This window comes from Pygocentrus nattereri, chromosome 5 (genome assembly GCF_015220715.1).
Source record: "Pygocentrus nattereri isolate fPygNat1 chromosome 5, fPygNat1.pri, whole genome shotgun sequence".
In the NCBI taxonomy this organism is placed as follows: Eukaryota; Metazoa; Chordata; class Actinopteri; order Characiformes; family Serrasalmidae; genus Pygocentrus; species Pygocentrus nattereri.
In genome coordinates, this window is record NC_051215.1 from 31,855,920 (window position 1) to 31,871,856 (window position 15,937).

At 37.8% G+C, this 15,937-nt stretch overlaps 1 protein-coding gene across 1 annotated transcript in view; it reads left to right on the forward strand.

Moving 5' to 3' along the window:
* gabrg1 (gamma-aminobutyric acid type A receptor subunit gamma1) overlaps positions 1 to 15,545 on the forward strand; it is a 16,716-nt gene extending 1,171 nt beyond the window's left edge. Inside the window, exons 2-9 of the mRNA XM_017690494.2 lie at positions 3,749 to 3,909; positions 6,136 to 6,203; positions 6,578 to 6,798; positions 7,129 to 7,211; positions 7,730 to 7,867; positions 8,923 to 9,075; positions 10,086 to 10,285; positions 11,456 to 15,545. Of these exons, the coding sequence (XP_017545983.1) occupies positions 3,749 to 3,909; positions 6,136 to 6,203; positions 6,578 to 6,798; positions 7,129 to 7,211; positions 7,730 to 7,867; positions 8,923 to 9,075; positions 10,086 to 10,285; positions 11,456 to 11,731 (1,300 nt within the window). The 3' untranslated portion in view covers positions 11,732 to 15,545. The remainder of the gene's footprint in view (positions 1 to 3,748; positions 3,910 to 6,135; positions 6,204 to 6,577; positions 6,799 to 7,128; positions 7,212 to 7,729; positions 7,868 to 8,922; positions 9,076 to 10,085; positions 10,286 to 11,455) is intronic.
* Positions 15,546 to 15,937: the final 392 nt, after the last annotated feature.

Below are 15,937 nucleotides of genomic sequence, written 5' to 3' on the forward strand. Positions count from 1 at the left end.
GCATCACTTATAGCACTGCATAAATCAATCTGGTAGCACATAGTTTGTTGTTGCATGTAAAAATCTTTTAAGATTGAGTTGTGGTACGAAATGCAAATGAGCTTTGCGTGAAGGAGCTTTTTAATACAATATGACAAATGTCCTGAAGCATCCAGACACTCATTCTAACGAATGAATGCACTACTTTAAGGTGCATCCATTGCTGACACAGGTGTTCAACTGTGCACACACAGCTTGTATAACCTCCACAGATAAGCATTGACCACTAGAATGGGATACTGCCGTCGAAGCACCACATGGGGAACTGTGTTCTCTGGAGGATTCTCTGATGAATCCCCATCCAATACTTCTGGGATGAGTAGGAGTGATCTATAACGTCAGTACCTCAGTAATGTTCACATGACTGAATGCAATCAAATCCTTGCCACTTCTTCCAACATTTAGTGTAAAACTGTTGCCACTGTTACTGCAGCAAAGAGAGGAACAAACGCCTTTTTAATACCCTTGTTTTCAGAAGAAACACTAAGCAGTCTATGCATTTTGGACACAGTGTGAAGGAACAGTCACATAATGAGGATGCTTGCCTACTGTCTACAGACATCACTTATATGAACATACTGCAACTTAGCTATAAAAGATGTAAATAAATGCGTGTGAAGTAATGTGAAATGGTATCTTGTAGAAAAACCTACCAATCAAGATGTCTTTACAGTGGTGTTTGTAGTAACTAGGGGTCATGATGTCTACAATGCATAAAATGATTTGCTTTCCACAATAACCACTAGTCATACTCATCTTCTGAGTTTTTATATGTACTGGTGATAATGGAAACAATGGAAAAATCCCAACAAAATTCATTTTTAGGCACTATCCTGCCTCCTAGGACCTTATGTGTACCTCCCAAAATATGTTTTAGAACATAACCATATCCCAAAAATATTTTAACACAATATCTCAGGCAATATGACAATATTTTGTTTTTACCTCGATAAACTATATCGCAGTGTCCTTTACTGAGAATATTGCGGACATGAACACCGTCCACTGTCCTAATGAACACTGACTATATTGACTATACTAAGAAAGTATAATTTTTGTCCTGTTGAATTGCTTTTGTGCAATGAAATGTGTGAAACATTGAATAACAATCATTGTATTCATCATTTTTCATAGTATTTGTAGGGGTGGCGCTGCTTGGGCTTTTTTTGTCTGTTTCAACCTATCAGACTTAAAAAAATATATATCCTGCTACATATAGTTTACTGTGAAAATGTATGATATTATGCTATTTTTGCCACATCTCCCACCCCTAGTCTCAGGCATCAGGCAGCATATTCATAACCATGTCATGTAATCACTTTCTGTGAGGGAGCTTTTAGAAGCATTAAACTCTTGTGAGACTCTTTTGGTGCCTATCCTCACCGCTGAAACACAGTTCTGTCTTGGTGAGCTTCTCCAAATTGGCACATTTGACCTCAAAACACACTGAATGACTTTGTTAACATCTTACCTGCAGAATTATGTAGGAATTTTGGAAAATGTAGCAAATCCTCTTTCATTTTAAACTGTCTGAATTACGTTTCCATTGGTCATATGCTGGGTATGACTGATTTGTGGATTATTATTTGCGATGTGTGAATGATTTTTCCATCTTGTATGGGTATTAGAGATAAGAGAGGTTGAAATTTGGCCTTTTATGATACTAGAACAGTAGGCAAGTGTGCACCACAGTGGCTTTTTGAGCTGTGTTAGCATCTTTCATGCTTATTGAACAAACAGTTCTGTAGGAACATTAGGTGGAAGAAAGCCAATCATCAGTTGTCTATAGGCACCTGAGAATATGCAGTGTTTAGTCACCTAAAGGAAACATACATTAAACCAGTAAGAGGCCACAGTATGGCTATCATTTCCTTGCTTTTTTGAAAAGCATGCTTCATGTTTTTATACCTTCTGAACAGTGAAAGTATATTTCTGAGCCACATTCAGTCTCACTGAAATGTAACCATACAATATATTGTTAATATTTAAGTAAAATATTTTATAGACATATTCACACATGTTGCCAGTTCTCTTTTGTACAGCTCACTGTTCTTTTTGCAGAGATAAACACTGTTCACTTCTCTAGTCTGGGTCTTTTATGCAGGCTTTTCTTAGAATTTCTGTGTCAAGGAAGTTTTGCCATGCTAAGCGTTTCATTTCCCTCGAGAAACTGTTTGGGTGACTGGTGTTTCGTCATCATTATCACTGTTAGAAAGCTGCTTATTAGAGAAAATTGATGCTTAAGTCATCAAGTAGTAATGTATACTGAGCACAGCACTGGCCATCCTAATGTACAATGTGTGCTGTACCTTCAGAGTATTCCCACAGATTCAGCCATTCTGTCCTAATGCACTGTTAGTGAGTGACAATAAAATATTTTGAATCTCCAGTTTCTTTCTTCTGCTGCTTAGATAAGCAGTGAGGCAACATTTCAACTGAATGGAACTCAGACAGTCTTCAGTGGAATTATTCTTAAATTATCCTGCCTAATAATTACAGAATTAATGAGGAGCAAGGATTAGACACAAAAGCCTTCTCACTGCTCACTGACACAATTTATTAGCTTTTTCATGCGCAACAGATTGCCCTGGTGCAGGTTAAAGTATCATAGAATGTCTTATCAACTGAACTGAAAGAAAATTATATTTTATTCATGTGGAAATGATGTGCATGTTTGAATGAAATAAATCCTTTGCATCATTTTTTCAGTGTATCAAACGAACATGGGTGTATTCAATATAACTACGGCAGAGAAGAGTGTTCTGCCCTTGGGATCATGGTTTGAGTCCTAGCTGTGCCACATGTTCTCACTTGAATATTTGAAGGGAATGTTGTTGGGGAGTCTTTTCCCCACTCTGGTTAAGTGAAATACCAACCAATCACATGTCTCCATTATCATGTGACAGACTGGGAACTTAGATTTCTGACTGTGCTGAAAACGTTAAAAAAACAGTTAAAAAAAATGTCACGGCAGGCAAAGAGATGAAAAAGAGCAAAAACAAAATGTGTTAAGCACATTTGGACCTACAGCCAAAATCATGCTCTAGAATTTGTAGAAAAATGCCACATTTAAAATTCTTTCCTGTAGAAGATGTGTTAGCTTTTTGCATAGAAAATTAACAAAATATGTAATTTAATCAATGGTGTTCAAAAAATTTCCATGCAATTATAAGGCCAGAACAGTCCTTTGGCAGAGAGAAAGAGAGAGAGTGAGAGAGAGAGAGAGAGAGAGAGAGAGAGTGTTGGAGGTGATAATTTAAACCTCTAACCTTCAGCTGTTCCATCGCACTCCTTTCCAAAGCACATCTTCATTAATCACTGCACACTTTTATTAGATCCCCCTTCTTTGTGTCTCTCCACTTGTTTAAAAGCTCCCTCATTCTTGCTGTCTCAGGGTCTTCGCTCATATACAGTAACAGATGACATTCTCTATCTGTTCATACATTAATACTCTTCTTACGAATCCCTCTCCTCTCTCCCTGCCTATCATTCTTATTTCATTAAACCAGTCACTTACTGTCCTTTGAGCATGAGCTCCTAAAACTAAAGAGATTCTTTTTCTTCTCTCTCACCGTCTCTCTCTCTCTCTCTCTCTCTCTCTCTCTCTCTCTCTCTCTCTCTCTCAGTATACCTAATTCTTTATGATGCTGTTTTTTTCCTCTTGTTTGTCTCCTCTAACAGTTTGCTCTTTCTTTTTCCTTTTTATCAGCCTGGCATTTGGGCCCAGTAAAGCAGAGGAGGAAGATTATGAGGACGTTCCCATAAATAAAACTTGGGTTTTATCACCCAAGGTTTACGAGAGTGACGTCACCCTCATCCTGAATAAATTACTGCAGGGATATGACAACAAACTGCGGCCAGACATTGGAGGCAAGTTATCACAACAACTTTGGATCAGTTCCAAAATCTCCCATACCTGGACATCCTAACGGCCAGCAATCACCAGCTGAAGCACTCACAAGGACATTAGAAATTATTTCAGTCAGTGGCGCAACTGAGGTCTTAATAAAAATTAATGGGCCCCCATACACAAAATTTTACCTATTTATGCTCTGGGCACAAATATATTCTTCTTTTGGAACTGTTGTAAGGTTGGACAAGATTTATGAAACATTTGCAAAATTCTACTTAATGGAAAATTGCAGACACAACTCAAAATGCCAAAATTATGTTGATGCTAATGCTGATGTACAAGCTAACACTGTTTAGATGGATTTTTTTTTGCTAAACATTAGCATGGTGGCAAATTTGTCATTGTTGTTTCCCCTGTACTTAGTTTCTATTAGTGACCACAGCATAGTTCAGCTCAGTAACATTGAAATTTAATTTGGAAGCTTAATGTTTTGCAGCAACTCTAAAAAATGAGGTAAAATTTGTTGTTAGGATGAATAGAATTTATGCCAGCATCCTGTAAAGCTCGTCCAACCTCGCAACAGTTGACTGTAACAAAAGAATGCATTTGGGGGAAAGCACTAATAAGACATGATTCTGGATTAGTTAAAGCTGCACTATAGTTTACTTTAGTTATAGTTCAGATATACTGTAGTTATAGTTTTTTTGTTAAAAGTGAAAGAAGTAGCATTACTGAGTTAGGAGAAAAAATCCTGCTAAAATATATGTGCGGCTGTTTAAGTCTCAAATGCTAAATCATCCTTATATTAAGATATAATGATAAAATTAAATTATGTACTTACATCTTTCACCATGTTTTGACTGAGTTCTCTTTGAATATTGTATCAACACGCTTGCAGACATCAGACACATTTACCTAGAGAAGGGGTCCAAAGTACAACCAACATTACAGAACGCCTTTCTTCACGTCGTGTGCAATTACATATTTCCACCAGAGAGGTCTCCAAACCTCCAAAACAAACATAGTGCAGAATAAAAAAAGGACAATGTAATTTGCTTGTGTACTCAATATTATGATAATTACTTTGTTTTTACAAAGTTGATGCTATAATGTAGGCTAATGTTTAAAGTGTACTATTAAACTGTAGATACCGACAAGTGCAAAATTAGTGCTTTTATAAAGGATCTATCAAAAATACTGGCAGTGTTTCCCACCCTGCATGCTATAAGCTCCAGTGTAATTGCCACGACTGCTCTGCCATTAGTTACACAACTGATTTCTGCAATGACAAAAGAAGGAAGGGCATACACATCTGTATAAAGACTTATGAATGAGGCTCTGTTTTCAAGAAAATTAACCTGAATTATAGCAGACAAGCATAAAGTCTAAAGCTGTATTTGTTCCTCCTGATTTATGCATGCAGTTATTTCTTGCTATATTTAAGCATATTATTATCATAGATTGGTGCACTGTGTTCATCTCTTTGTCGCTGTTTGGTGGAAGGAATGTGCTGAGTTGACCACAGATCAGTTATTTAAGTGAATTGAGTCCAGCTGTGTCAGAGCACAAGAGAGTCAAATCAGTATTGATCTTCCTTCTTTATCTGTATGTTTATGTGAATCTGAGAGATGTGGAGAGATAAAGAGGGAGAAAATGAGAGAGAGACTAAAGGAGAGATGGAGTGAGGATGAGTGGAGTTCATTAGTGTTCAGAGCCGACTGTGAGGGGGTGTAAGGAGGACCTGCGGGCTTTCTGTGATTCATCATCTCCCTAGATCTGCATTGTTTTGCCTGGGTGCTTTGGAAGTAGCACAGTCTCTACAGTCTCGTCTTGATTTTCACATGAGTATCACTGGATTAGTAAATTTGACGCTACTGAGAGATTTTATTCAGCACATGAGGTCTAAATAGCCTGTGGAAGATTTTAGTAACAAATAAGCCAATTTGCATAAATATAGAAATACACATATTTAGAGGAAAAGCAATAAGCGTTCTTAATTGCATGTACCTTAGTGTAAAGAGATTCTATTCTATAAGTCAATTTCAGCCATTCATATTGTCCCATTCATCATACAATTCATCATACAATCATTCATACAACATGAAAGGCAGTTAGTATTTTCAAATAGAGGAAAAAATTTGGTTATAATATCGCAATGACGTATGCATTTACAGAATAGCCCACACATGCTTGTAGGCTACTTGGTCTCCTATTTAAGTACAAATCTACTTATGTTTTTCCAGTGAAACCCACTGTGATTAAGACAGCTGTGTATGTGAACAGCATCGGCCCAGTGGATCCCATCAACATGGTGAGCCCATACGAAACACAGACGGTGGATTTACTGTATGTATTATGCTGTAAACCTGAATGTTTAGATTATAAAATTTTTTTAATGCATCACATTAAGCTGTTGAGCTTTTACCCTGTTTAAGAACAAATGAAGGAAAGCACGAGTACAGTACATTTACTCTACATTTCTCACATTCTCAGTCTGAGTCATGCAGACAGCTCACACAAGTAGCTCTGATAAACACCTGTTTTAAAGAAAAGAACGCTAACTAATCACATGGTGTTTATTTGATGTTGCAGTCAGCCTTTTATAGATTTGTTCTCAGATTAGATAACTGCTCAACTGAACACTGTGACTCACTTATGAATGATGTTTGTTGGTGTGTTCTTCAGGAGTATACCATAGACATCTTCTTCGCTCAGACATGGTACGACAGCCGACTTCAGTTCAACAGCTCTATGAAGGTCCTTATGCTGAACAGCAACATGGTTGGAAAGATCTGGATTCCTGACACATTTTTCCGCAATTCCCGCAAATCTGACGCCCACTGGATCACCACACCCAATCGCCTCCTGCGCCTGTGGAGTGATGGACGAGTGATGTACACTCTGAGGTGTGACCTTACCATCCATCTATTTTATGTAACCGCTGGTGTTGTTCAGTTGTTGTTTGTGCAGCTGAAGTGTGTGCTTCTGTACTCCTGTCTTATAGCACTCGCTTTTGTACAAAAAATGAAAAAGCAATCGCCCCTGCTGTCTGTTGACACATACAGTTTGAATCTTTTAAATCACACTATATATATGTCAGTTTAAATTGAATACAAGACTTTAGCTATAAAATAATGAAACTTGGACACAATACAGGCATCAAAGTGCGTTTGAAATGTCAGCCTCAACCTCTTTTTGGTTTTGTTCCTTACCTTTCACAATTCTGTTTTTGTCAGGTTGACTATTAATGCGGAATGCTACCTTAAGCTGCATAACTTTCCTATGGATGAGCATTCGTGTCCACTGGAATTTTCGAGCTGTAGGTGTTAAAAACTGCTACCATCAATCTGTGACTCAGCCTCAGCCCCATTTTGGGTGCTGCTGGCCAACCAGTCCTCACACATTGCCTCTGTCAGCTGACCAGTCCTCATGCACCACCTATTATGGCTAAGCAAACATTGCATAAGGCCTGTCCCAAATACCATCTTTCAACCCCGCATTGAGGAAGGACAGTGTACCATCCTCCAGCAGAATACTCATCTCTCTCCAGCTGCCTTTACATTCCTCCATCTTTCAGTCTGTGTCACCCCTCCATCCGCGGAATGCGCTGTCCCTCAGCTTTCCATATGTGTCATTAACCACCGAGGGCAGAAGTTTGAGGGAAAGGCATGCCATAATTAGACAAGCAGTGGGCCATCTTGTATTCCTCAATACCATCCTGCCATTCTTGTATGTGTGTATGTATTGTACAGTATAGCTGAGAGTGTGGAGTTCAGTTTGTAATTTAGAGTGAGACAGTAATCTGATATGTAAACTGTCTATATGTGTGTTTTCCAGATGGATATCCAAAGAATGAGATTGAGTACAGGTGGCAGGCTCGTGCTGTTGAGGTAGCAGACCAGCGGTACTGGAGACTTTACCAGTTCGCCTTTGTAGGCCTGCGGAGCATGTCGGACATTGCACATACTCAGTCAGGTGTGGGAAGTGTTTGTAAAGTAATTTCAGGTTACCTTGCTGAAGGCTTTAACAGTTTGATGGATGTTAAAGACTGTCCTAAATCAATGCACTTGACTTACAACCAGCCCTGTGACTGAAGAGTGCAAACACAAGAACAGTTTAAAGTAAAACTTCAGAGAAAAATCAAATTTACCCAATTTTCCTCTTGTCCCAGATGTAGTCACTTAGCAAAGACATCTTTGTCCAAAGGTGTCAAACCAAATGGTTTGGAACTGGAGCTGTGAGGCTGTTATTGTTGACAATCACTAAAGCTCAGAATCACTCAAATAGCCCAAATTGTTTCTGTAAAAATACAGCCCTAAAACTCCTCTAAAGCTGCTCAAACTGCAGCCAGACTTTTTGTGGTTTAGGACACAGTATGACTTGTGATTTTTTTGCTATAAATATGAACAAAACTATTCCTAAAGATTTTGAATAAAGACCCTGTTGTCAAAATTGGCTGCCCACCCTTCTTGTTTTGAAGAAGGCTAGAGTGCAGTTTGAGCAGGTTGAAAGAAGTTTTGGTGATCTATTATTAAAGAAATGATTTGGGCTATTTGAGTGGCTTGTGAGTTCTAGTGTTTTTTTAGCAGTAGCCTCGCCACTCCTGTTCTAAACTAAAGAAGCAAAATTTGGATACGAAATATGTCTCAACTACATCCAGGATAAACGGCAAATTGTGTATTTAATTTTTCTCTGCGTCATTCCTTTAAACCATACTGTAAAATGCAGCTATATTTTTAGGGGAAATGTTTAAACCTTCAATGACAGTTCATGGACAGTGTTGAATTTCACGGCAAAATAATGTGATTTCAGAGCATTGAGCTTCATTACACAATACTCTTGAGGTATTAAAAATCCAAAAAAGCCCTAGCTAAAACAGACTGTGTAACAAGCTTTAAGTCAAGTCTCTAGGGTGGTCCTAATGTGGAAAAACAAAAGATCAGAACAACATTAAGAGTAACACAAGCCCTAGTTACTATATACATGCTGTGTATTATGGAGCATATAATTATTATTTTCATTTATTTTAGGAGAGTATGTGGTTATGACAATTTTCTTTGATCTGAGCCGGAGAATGGGGTACTTCACCATTCAGACCTACATCCCCTGCAGCATGATCGTAGTGCTGTCCTGGGTTTCCTTCTGGATCAACAAGGATGCCGTTCCTGCCAGAACATCTTTAGGTATCCTACTGTATATGTTTACAATAACATATGAGTTAGTGATGTTTCAGGAGATTGCATGTGCAGACTTGATTTATTTGGGCTGTTCCAGGAGTCGCTGCCAAGATAGGCAGAATGGGCAAAAACAAAGACAGGGTAATCAAAGGCTTATCCATAATCCTGCAACAAAAACAGGCAGACAAAAGTAATAAAAGGAAGTACTAGGAACACAAAGACACAAAGAAGTTGGAACAAGGCTAGATAACTGGCAACACTTTGACAACTAATAAAAGACACAGTGGAGTCATATATTTTTATATATAAATTATATATGCGCATATATATATATATATATATATATATATATATATATATTTATATAAATGCATATATAATTTATTTATTTTATATAATTTAGTTGTCAAAGTGTTGCCAGTTATCTAGCCTTATTCCAACTTCTTTGTGTATTTTATATATATATATATATATATATATAAAATTCTGCGATGGACTGGCGACCTGTCCAGGGTGTATCCTGCCTTCTGCTCGAAGACCGCTGGGATAGGCTCCAGCATCCCCCCGCGACCCTGACGGAGAAGCGGCTTAGAAAATGGATGGATGGATGGATGGATACATATAAAATTGTATTTATTTATTTAATTTTTCCAATAAAATTTGGACACCAACTGAAAACACCAGCTGATGTTATCATTGTGTGAACATTTAATGAAGAATGGACAAATTAGAAATGGTCTAAAATCTGAAAAAATGGCGTAATATGATCATACATTAAAGTTAAGACACTTATAGGTGCTTTCTATTATGTTACTATAAGGAACACATGGATTTTTGCCATGTATATGTTAGTCAATCCATAAATTAAGAACAGGTACAGCTGATGAGGAGGAAGTCTAATGGAATTGTAAGCATTTTGTTCCATGAAAGAAATTTCCAAATTCCATTTGCTTAGTTAATAGTATGATGTTCTTGTAACCTTCATAACAATTTTTGTATTTTTTTCATTGGCTCAGGTATCACAACCGTGCTCACCATGACGACCCTAAGCACCATATCCAGAAAGTCTTTGCCAAAGGTGTCGTACGTGACAGCCATGGATCTTTTTGTGTCTGTGTGTTTCATCTTCACATTTGCTGCATTAATGGAGTATGGGACACTGCACTACTTCACCAGCAATCGGCAGAACAAGAAGACCAAGACCAACAATGCACCGGTGAGCAAATCTATACTCTCTGTACATACTCTGTACATTCTGAATTGCCCCTGTATTGCCTTATTACATACGTAAAAATAAAAGGGATTTACATAGCTGACCTACATTTTAAACACAACATGAATGATGTGCCAATAAGTGTGACATACATAGACACTAACATTTACTACTGTTTATCACAAAAGCGTTGGATGGGGTTGAAATCAGGGCTCTGTGAAGCTTCATACCAAACTCAACAAACCATGTTTTTTGGGACCGCTCTTTGTACATGGGGCATTGTCATACTGAGACAGTAAGTTATCTGGAATGTCATTGTGTGCTAATTTAATTTTCCAGTCATTGGAACTAAGGGGCTCAGCTTAAAACATTAAAAACAGTCCTAAGCATCATCCCTCCTCCACCAAACTTTACAGATAGCACTATACATTCAGACAAATAGTGTTCTCATGGAATTCACCAAACCCAGATTCATCCATCAGACTGCCAGATGGTTATGATTCATCACCCTAGAGAACACTTCTCCAAAGGGGCAGTGTGTTTAATTCCACTTCAGCCAATGCTTGGCAAATTACAAAAGGAGATCTTAGGCTTCTGTGAGAGTCTTGTGTATGAAGCTCCTGACAAACAGTTATTCTGCTGGGATTGATGTAAAGCTTGTGTGCTGTTGCTTCATGGCTGAGCTTTTGTTACTCCAGGATGTTTCTACTTCATAATAACAGAACTTATAGTTGCTGGGCAGCTCTAGCAGGGCAGAAATGTAACGAACAGACTTGTTGGAATCCTATCACAGTGCCATATTGAAAGCCACTGAGCTCTTCAGTACGACTCATTCTACTGCTAGTGTTTATCTACGGAGATCACATTACTGATTTCATGCACCTGTTAGCAGTAAATGTGGACCTACTAACTAGAAGAGGTGTCCACATACTTTTTGCCATGCAGTATGTGTTCAGACAAATGGTAAAGGATTTTTTGCAATGTATCTTTAAACTTGTTAATTATCTGCTGAAAATGGAAATTTGTATTATTAAAATACATCATTAACATTACATTGTTAACAATCAAAATTGTTAGTAGTAACTCATGAATGTAATTGTTTGTGAGACATACAGGGCCTTGCAAGCACAATACTGAGTAGCTATTCATATGCTTTTTTGTCCTTTACACTAGAAATCAAGCGTGGTGAACATCAGGCCAGGGACGTCTCTGCTTCAGATGAACAACATCGCACCCTACCATGATGACGATGATTACACCTACGAATGTCTGGATGGGAAAGACTGTACAAGTTTTTTCTGTTGCATTGACGACTGTCGCTCAGGGGCATGGCGTGAGAACAGGATGCATGTCCATGTGTCCAAAATCGACTCGTACTCCCGAATATTCTTCCCGACTGCTTTCGGCCTCTTCAACCTCGTCTACTGGATCGGGTACCTGTATTTATAAAGTGTAAAATAGGGATGGACTCATTTGAAATTGAGGAGATATTTGGATATCATTTGTAAATTCTCCACCCTCTTGATACAGTATTTGGCACCATTAGTCCTCAATGAGAGTGAATGGATAAAAGCTGCTGTTGGATGTTTTACCAGTGGACGTGTTGTCCGCCCTTGGTATTCCTTTAATGATGATTGAAAATTTGCTTATAAAGAAAAGAAAGACCAGGTGCATGTGACCTAGAAGGCATATTATATTGATTCACTATTACAGGACATTGAATAATACCAGCAAAAACACAGAACATTTAGAAGATTGACAAATTGCTATTTGTGACATTTGTGTTCCAGACAGCGTGTGCCATAGCAAACAAAGTGATTTCGTATACCCGTCTTGCTCAGTGCCAAGCAATCTTCGGAATATTTATGGTGCAGTGAAGGCTATAATGTGAAATAGTCTTGTGCTGTCAGAGCTGGAGGATAGATAAAGTATTTTCACCTTTTATTTTGTGCACAAATTACTAAATGTTTTTCAGCTTCAGGCATACAAAGTAAATATAGTACATGCTTCTACAGATTTAACAGGATATTTCAAAGAACTAGCGTGTTAACTGTATACTGATAATAGATGTTGAACTTTAAGTAGTAAAGACACTGCTAAAAATACTTGTAAATACACTAATATTCAGCTTACTTGCGCCTTACCAAACCAAAGCATAAGTAGTTTAATATTATGTGAATAGATTTTGATGCTTCAAGATTGACCCTTAAGCCATTTTCTTGGAATTAGCTAATAATAACAGCCTACTTGCCTTGAAAATGTGGTGTTAATGCTGACACTGTAATAACTGATGTGGAAAAAAGTCTCTCATGTCACTGTAACACTTGCGACATTGTCAGTGAGCACATGCATATATATGTTTTATGTGCATGCTCTAGGTGTACTGAAAAATGGTGTTTTGAATTGACATGGTTCAAATGTATGTTAGACATTAATAATATATGTTATCATCATCGCAATTCTTTTACAAAAGAAGTAAACCGAAACATTTGAATGATGTCAATTAAAAAAAAAAAAAACTTTTTCAGTTACAATTTTGAGTTGAGGCTATGCACAACATGAAAGAAAGCCTTTTATCATTTCACTTGGCCATCTCTGCCAATATCTGTACCCTAGCAAGTAAAATCAAGCACTGAATATTTATCGAACACATGATCAGGCATGTTGCTAAAAAAGCCTTTAGTGTGGCCGGGAAGTTAAAGAAGCTTGGTCGTCTCATCTGTGATTGCCCGACAGCAGCTTTGCTCTCTCCAGGCGAATCATTTCACAAGGGTCTCATTCCTGTTATCTCATGACTCATCAACGTTCCTGTGGATAATGAATTCAAATTTTCTTCTTTGTAGGCAGATCTGATCTCTCTCTTTCTCCCTCTTTCATCCAGCCCCGCAGACATGTCAGATACACTGAAAAAAAGCAATGAACTGTGTGTAGTTGATTCGAACATGCAAGAGCATGTATAAATTTCCACATGAATAAAATAAAATATTGTGAAAAGTAAGTAAAGTGAAAGACAACATTATGTGATGCTGTCAGAAAAAACTCATATCTCCATTTTTGTTGTTTTCCAGTTTTTGACATAACTTGAAAATACCTCTTGCCCTTTACATCATTTGTAAATTTCATGAACATTGGACCAAAAGAAGTGACCCAAAGGCTACGTTCACATTACCAGGTTGAAGTGGCACAAATCCTATTTCTTGCCATAATGTGAATCAGATCTGATGTTTTCAGGGCTGTGTGGACACGCAAATCTGATCTTTTCAAATCCGACCTGAGTGACGTTCAGATGTGGTCCTAGATCGGATATGTACCTGATTCGTGGCTGTGCAACCTTAACGTGACGCTCAGATCGGAATTCATGCGCTTTTTCCCACTGCGCGCGCGCCATCATTCAGCGTTACCATGGCAGCAGCGCCAAACAGAAGTTATCCTGTAAACGGTGGGAAAACAGCTCATCTCACCTTTCCCGACTTCTTCTCGCTGTTATAATGAAGCTGAGAGCTGATCAGAGTTCATAATCTTTGCAGCGAAGCTCGTTCTGACCGTTAGCCTGTTTGCCGATGATTCAGTGACACACATGATTAATTCACGTGACGTTACTGAGTAGGATGTGCGCATGCGGGTCATTTCAGGACGCCGGTTCGTTTACGTTAAAGACAGATTTGAGTCACCTAAACGAGCAAAAATCGGATTTGAGAAAATTTGTAATGTGAACGTAGCTAAAATCACTTGGACAAAAAGTCCACCAACTTGCATTAAAACTAAAGGTTTTTTTCCTTCTCCGGTAAAGTTACTATTTTTGACATATGACATATTTTTGTTCCAACAGCAGCGATATTTCATTCACGTGGAAATGATTTACACATTCGAATCAAATAATCTCAGTTGATTACTTTTTCCTCTGCATCAGACAGAACAGCAAACAATTGAATAATTTCTTGTTAGTTTATGACAAAGCCATTGATGCCTTTTGTAAAGTTGAAGTCTTAGCGTCGGCAGTTTTGTGTGTGCATCTACCCCTGTTTAAGGTCTGTGTTATGTGTGGAACAATTTAAGCATGATCTTATCACATTAACTGCGCAGTTAACATACTCAAGGTAGTCACATTCCAAAAGCAGTGCGTGTAGAGAGAATGTGTCTGTGTTGTCTGTTGATGCTACTGTCGGACTCTCTACCCTTTCTGTGCTGTATCCTATCCCTGTTAGTTGCTCTGTTTTACTTACAATAGCATTACATGTTGTATGATGTCTGTATAATATTAAGATCCATCATCATTGCAGTGTAGCCAACATATTTTCTAAAGTAGAACTGTGTATAGATCCGTGTTGTGTCCAGTACGCCTAAGCGCATCTTGCGCACTCTTTCACTCAGTCAGTGTTTAGTGGACATTTAGCGCACCCTATGCAGAACACAGTTCTAATAGCAATGAATATGTGTAAAATAAGGTCTGTTTATATTTTTTAGATAAATAGATGACTACGGCATTATAAGAATGCACTGAAGAAGATGGTGTTTTGAGAGAACGTGTCAAACTGTTGAATATAATGTGTTACATCAAGTCAGTTACAGTAAAAAAAAATACAAAAAATAAAAGCTTTTTTTTTTTTTACTTTTATTTTTCTACATCATTTTAAAACAGCAGTTGTCCTTTACATTGGGTGAATTTATAAAGAACAGACCAACAGAAATGCTCCAAAATGACATAATCGCTTTACATTAACTTACATTAAACGTTGAGAATGTTTTTGGCTTCTCTTGTACATTATTGTTGTTTTTATTTATTTATTTATTTGTTTGTTTGTTTATTTTGGACAGGGACTGTGTTATTCCGGTTTGACATATTTGAAGCACCATTTTTTGTCAGCGTGTTACACTTTTTATAGCCATTGTTTGCTTTTATTATATGACTAACAAAATAAAAGTCAGTGGCTTGCATGGCAGTATGGGAGAGAATGTGAATGTGTGGGTTGTGTGCGCGTTCACAGGCGTGTGTGTTTGACTGCATACAGTTGTGAGTGTTTGAGCTCCATGCTGTTTGCTTTGTCCTCTGTTTCGCTGTGCTCTCTCGTCCGCCTTTTCTGTTTAGTTCTTGTGCCAGATGTTAGTAGTCCTTTCTCTGTCAGTGTCCAAACGCTGTGCTCTTCACCTGTTAATGGATTTGTGTAGTCTGTGAAAAAAATACAAACTCAACACTGTGAGAAAATAAATCTGTGCCTGAAAAAAAAAATGAATAAAAATCTCTACTCTTTTTGCTTGTGTTAAATATTCTGCAGCTCATTGAAAGGCAGAAATTAAAAGCAAGGATGTGGGACAAAAAAAGCTTGTGAGTATTTTCCTTACATGACTTCGTTTTGCAATAGGCCACTTATCAGCTTATTGATCTTTCAGTTAGTTTCAGGTTATGCAGGGAATGTGTGTACAATTCCAAATGTTTCAAATGTTTGTATTTGCACTGGTCTGGACTAAGATGCCTTAAATGGCCCATACCCACATATTTCTTTTCTTATTTTTCCTGAGGAATGCTTATGATATTTGTATGGGATTATGTACCATGTACCCCCCCCCCTTTTATCCCTTAGAATCAATCTGTTATGGTGTCTTTGAAGACCATATAAATAGTCACTGTTCTGATTGGCTGTTCAGTGTTGCATCTCA